The following is a 5,640-nucleotide window of genomic DNA, read 5'->3' on the forward strand; positions in this document are numbered from 1 at the left end:
TTACTGCTCACAACCCAATACTGTTCATGTCACTACATAAGTATCAGTGGTAGCCTTGGATATAGTGATAATAATATTGTGGAGTTTAAGGTCCTGCTAAGCACACTGGATACAAATAGTAGGACAAAACTTCTGAATTTCACAAGGGTTGACCTTTCTGAAAGTTCAATATGCTCAGAGCCCGGCTGTGAGAGGGTCAGTGGGAAGCATCCATGCAGAGCAAGAGGAGCTTGTGAGTGCTGGGAATTACTCAGGAACAGTCCATCCCCTACAAAGGGAGAAGGAGAAGGCAGAGCAAGAGACTATTCCTGGCTTAGCAGTGAGTTTTGGGTGTGCTTAAACACAAAAAAATACAAATACTGCCTATAGGATGATGGCCAAATACTCTTCAAGGACTACAAGAACCTTGCTACTCTTTAATCTGACATTGGTTGAGCACTCAGTTAGATTGTACTGGTTTAATGCACATTTGTGTGAAGTTTCAGGTGTGATTGAGAAAATTACTTTTTACAAATCAACAGCACAACAAAACCAAACCAACCCTTTTGCTGTTTCACCATGTTTTGTGGGATAAATACTGTCTGTGCTGTTCCCTTTTTTTTTTTTTTCTATTCCACCTATTCAGTCTTGGGTATGTTATCAATTGCTAATGGCTTTGAGGTGTCAGAGAGGTAGAAGAGGATGAATGTGACAATGTGTTCCAGCTTAGATATGTCAATTTACCTAGTTGGAAAGTAATTAAAGACCTGGAACAGGTTTTCTATCAAGAGTTGACTATGCCCCATGCCTGGCTGTGTTTAGGAGGATTTTGGAGAATGTCCTTCAACAATATGCTTTAATTTTTGGCGAGCCCTAAAGGGATCAGACAGTTGGATTAGATGATTTTTGTAGGTCCTTTCCAACTGGAATAATTTTCTTCTTCCTTTCACATCTTCCCTTGGGGCTGTGGCAGTGTAGTGAAGTGGAGCACACAGGGATAGTTGTCTTTGAGTGACATCAGCTGCATTTGTTTCTTTTGGTTTGGTGTGTTGTGAACAGTGGGAATTAGAGACTATGAAGCAGAACATAAAAGAGTGTTGTAATCTCTATTTCAGAACTCTGCCACCTGTATGGAAGGCACAAACCACTGACATTTCTGCTGTGTGTATTTGTATCTAAAAGAAACAGCAGATGGGTGGTTATGGATTTTCCTTGTGTTGTAGTAGTGATTCTTGACTGGACCTGGCTGAAGAGTTGTCTTAAGTGTACCTCTTTAATTCTGTTTCTCTACCCTTTAAGAATAGCCTAATTACATGCTCCTGGTCTACACACTGTAGTATCTCAGTTGGTGATGCAGTGTAAGTGTCCACACCCTGAGCCACTTGGGAAGGAGGAGGAGAGTCAGAAGGGATTTAGATGGGAGCACAGGCTAACCTCAGCAGAAATTAAGTTGCATTTAAATGCAAAGAGGGAGAAGCTGTGTTCATTTTAACTGCAGAAAGTCTTGAATCCTTTGGTTGAGTTGCTCCCTAGTTAAAAGGTAGGTAGATATTCTTGTGCAGTTGCTTAATTTGAAGCTGATAAATTCTTGTTGAACCGCTATACTCTTGACAAAAGGTAGTTTCCTTCCCCAGACACAACCTACAACAGCCTGTTAACCAGCACCAAATATTGCTGAATGATCAAATTTGGAAATCTACTTATTTTTTTATTTGACAATCATCCACTTTAATATATATACATATTTAAAGTCTGTACATTGTAAAATACAAAATAAAAGTGTTTCTTTATAAGTTACACAATTAAACAGCTACATTTGTCTGTAGTTTAGCTGTCATTTAATTAAAACAAAAAAAAAGAGAGAAGCCTTGCTGAGCCATTGTTATATTCATTCACAAAAAATAACCTTGGTATAAAACATCCATACAGAGTAAGTGTACAAAATAGTGTACAGTTCATATAAGCTGTGCAAAGACAGCAAAGTTCAGTCAAAAATCAAAGAGGCATATCCACTTTTGTCTGTCCACACCATGGATAGCAGAAGCAAAGTGGAAAATAACCACAAGACTATGGGAAAAAAAGTGGGTTAGACAGTGCTTTGAATGCAATATTGATGCATAAATTAAAAGAGAAAACTTAAATATATAAGATCTCTGTTATACAAGGCACACTTGCATTATACCTTAGAAGTCATTCCAGGGATTTCAATGGATCACTTGCACAAGTTTTGCTATTTGGGGTGAGGAGGGAAGCACTGAGGGATCTGTGTCCCTCAATGTCATTTACTTTTGAAGGGTTGCTAGATCAGACAAGTCTTCTGGGTTTTGATATCTTAATAGTAGCTGAAAATTCACTTGAAAGGTAATAAAAATGGCCACAGCATCTATATTGTGTTTTCTGATGTTGTTTATCTGGGGAAAAATTTTCCCTTCCAACAGGTTACCTTTCCTCCCTGCTGTAATGCCAGGAATTGCCTGTTGCCTGTTTTGGGGAAAAGGCAGCTAAAGGAGCAAATATCAATTGTTAAGCAGAGAGAGTTACAAAGAGGTTGGCAGATCCTATGCATATGAAAAACTCCACATGGGACAAAGAATAAAAAATACTTATGAGTAGGAAGTATTGCAGCTATGTGGCAAAGAACCTGCACTGAAGAAGCATGTGGACATTGGGGTAGGACATCACCTCTTCAATTTATAGCACTCTGTTTTATTTACATCTTTGCAGTGTCCCCATGTGATGGTAGGGGCAGGCAAGTGATCTAAGAGACTGTTATCTCCTCCTCTTCCTCTTCCCCTTCATCATCCTCTGAGTCTGAGTCTGAGAAGTCTGAAGGTTTGCTGGGGCTGCTAGAATGGGATGGTGAAGGAGACATCTGGGAGTCCAGTCTGTCCCTCAAGTGTAGATGTTCCTGGGACTGGTGGTAGGTTAAGGGATGCCGGGGGCTGGGTGGACATATGGGGGAAACTTCCTCCTCCTCCTCCTCTCCTGAACATTTCTTGCCTACGTCACTGAGGTCTGGGTGAGGGTTGAACTTGGTAGGGAGGGTCTGTTCTCTGCAGCCACCAGAAGAGAGGAGCTCTCTTTCTTTGGAGTTCCTCCATTTCATCCTCCTGTTTTGGAACCAGATCTTCACCTAGGGGACAAAGCAACACGTAAGTGAAATGGTTCTGTAAAGCAGGGACCAGAAAAGTTGTTTTGGTTGCACCCTAGAAGTCCTGCACATGCCCATACTAAACTAACAGGCACCACAGAAATTGACCTCTGGGGACCCTAGAAGAGGGATCGGGGGCAATAAGACTGTGGTCTGTGGTCCTACTCACCCAGCTGGGAATCATGGCATTTTTGGCTCTGTTGGTGCTCATGGCCCTATAACTTGCTTTGGATGTTCTCCCTGCTCCCATCTCTCAAGCTGCCCCCAGGAGTGGAGATCTTGGCTCCTCATACATCCTCTGCCCTCCCCTCCTGGTGCCCCTCTCACCTGTGAGTCCTTGAGGCCCAACTTGGCTGCCAACTTCTTTCTGTCAGGTTTGCTGATGTACTTCTGCTTCTGGAACATCTTCTCCAGTGCTTTGCGCTGCACGTCGGAGAAGACAGCGCGGCGCAGCATGCCACGCCGGGGCTTACCACGGGCAGCCAGTGGCCAGGAGAAGGTGCCAGGGATGGGCACCACGGCAGAGGCAGCTGTGGAGAGATGCACAGTGCTGAGCGGAGTGAGACCAGTCCCCAACACCCCTTCCTGCCCTTTGGGTGGGCACTTATCAACCTGGGGCCACAAAAAGAGGCTTTAGGCTTAACTAACTGTCTTCCTTTCAGCCAGTGATTGCTGGGATTAGATCTATCAACTCAAATGTGTAAAATGGATCAATAGTGGCTGGTTTTGTTGGGAGATTCAAAGGTCTCTGGCCTGAAAAGGCAAAGTGAGGCGTACTGGCTAAGATAGAGGTATAATAAAAAAGCTTTCCCTCCCACTCAGAAGCATTTGATTTTTTTCAGATGCTTTTATCATTTCAGATGCTTTATTATGCTCGAGATGAAAATGAGGACTTTTCTGATTCTGAACAAAACCTCTCCTCTTCAGATGCAGTTTTGATCAATCAGTATTCATCTTTTTATAATAATCTCTTCTCTCCCCCCCCTCCAAGTTGGAGAATTCAATCCGAAGACATGAAAAGTAACAGCTAATTAGCACATTGCCTGGTTCCCAATGGCATTAGTATGATAAAAAAGGGCAGAGTTTCGCCTTAAAAAAAAAAGGAGGGGGGAACCTCCCCAAGAGAGACAGAGATGCTAATGAAGCGTGAATGGTAATTGTGTAGTAATGAACTAACAGAAAAAGACTGAGGACAAGCAGCTAACGCCATATATTATTGGAACAAAAGAGATTTACACTTTCAAACTAAACACAACGGCATGCCAGGCTCCTCGGGAGAATACTGATGGCACAATCGTCTCTTTCCCCAAATCATTTTCATTAAATGGACATGAAAAGCTATTTATAAAGCTCAAGTTGTTTTTGTTAGGCTATTCACATGCTGGAGAAAGGAAGCAAATTCCATTATCCGGAGGATGAATGGAAGAGCTTGGGTTATTTTTTTTTCCTCTCTCCCTTTCCCTGTTTTCTTTTTAAATTAATAGCTTGTTTGTGTAATTAGATTTCGGGGTGGTTTTTTTCGACTTGTTCTCTCAGCATCATAATGCTTCACTGCTGTAAGAATCATACCCCCGCAGCCTGCTTTCTTGCCCATCCCGTGTTGTTTGACTAGCGCTGCTGGTTTAACCGGGAAGGTGAGGGAGGGAAGGGTTAGTACGCGTAGAGGTGATGGAGGGGAGGGGAGGTACGTGGTGGAGGAGGCAGTGTTACCGTCCCTGCAGTGAACTGGATCCTCCTGTAACCCGACGGGGAGGGATGTTGGAGGGATGAGCAGGGCGGAGGGGACTAGGACTGGGTGGTTCTCTCCGCGGGTGCGGAGCGCAGGCAGCGGGAGCTGACCGCTCCTCGTGGTGCTGAAAGCGGCGCCGGGAGGGAGGGAGGGATGCAGGGAGGGATGCAGGGACTCTCCTGGAGGGGTACCCGCCTCGCCTCGGCACCGTGACAATCCCGGCTAATTTGCGGATCAGCAGGGGGAGCGGGCAGGGAATGTCAGGCAGTCACTGCCTGTGCTAAATCGGGCAGCAAATTGGCGCGACTGATGCTTGAATGTTGTACTCCCTCCAACCTCTGAACTGGAGCATAACCCCGAGTGGGAGGGTGAAGGGAAAACGGGAGAGACGGAGAAATATCACCGGGCTGTGCGTGGAGAGGAGCCCGCCCGGAGAGAGGGAGGATTTAAACACCTACCTGGGAAATAGGAAGATCTGATAAAGGGCTGAAAGGATCCTTCAAAGTACGGAAAGGAGAAAGTCTTTGGCTGGACGCTCTGAAGCAACGCAGGGGAGGTTTCTAGTAAATAAATAAAATGAAATTAAGCGGAGGGTTACCACCGGAAAAAAGGCTGGGACTGTCGCTGGTTCTGGGGACAAACGCGGTGGTACTTTTCCCAAAATGAAAAAGAGCCAGGCTGAGCTCGGAACGAGCGAGGAAAAGCGGCACTTTTCTGCGATGGTTTTGCCAGCAAAGCGGCACCCGTGAGAGCAGGGACAGCCAGGAGACACGGCAGGGAG

At 44.9% G+C, this 5,640-nt stretch overlaps 1 protein-coding gene across 1 annotated transcript; it reads right to left on the reverse strand.

The window, feature by feature from the left end:
* Positions 1 to 2,737: 2,737 nt before the first annotated feature.
* On the reverse strand, positions 2,738 to 5,419 carry DBX1 (developing brain homeobox 1; the record flags this gene model as incomplete). Its single annotated transcript, XM_009076553.1, has 3 exons — positions 2,738 to 3,112; positions 3,458 to 3,660; positions 5,318 to 5,419. Coding segments are annotated over 3 exons (680 nt in total), but the record flags the coding sequence as incomplete, so codon positions are not given.
* Between the last annotated feature and the right edge of the window lie 221 nt (positions 5,420 to 5,640).

The sequence above is a fragment of the Acanthisitta chloris genome, unplaced genomic scaffold, assembly GCF_000695815.1.
Source record: "Acanthisitta chloris isolate BGI_N310 unplaced genomic scaffold, ASM69581v1 scaffold4506, whole genome shotgun sequence".
Lineage (NCBI taxonomy): Eukaryota > Metazoa > Chordata > Aves > Passeriformes > Acanthisittidae > Acanthisitta > Acanthisitta chloris.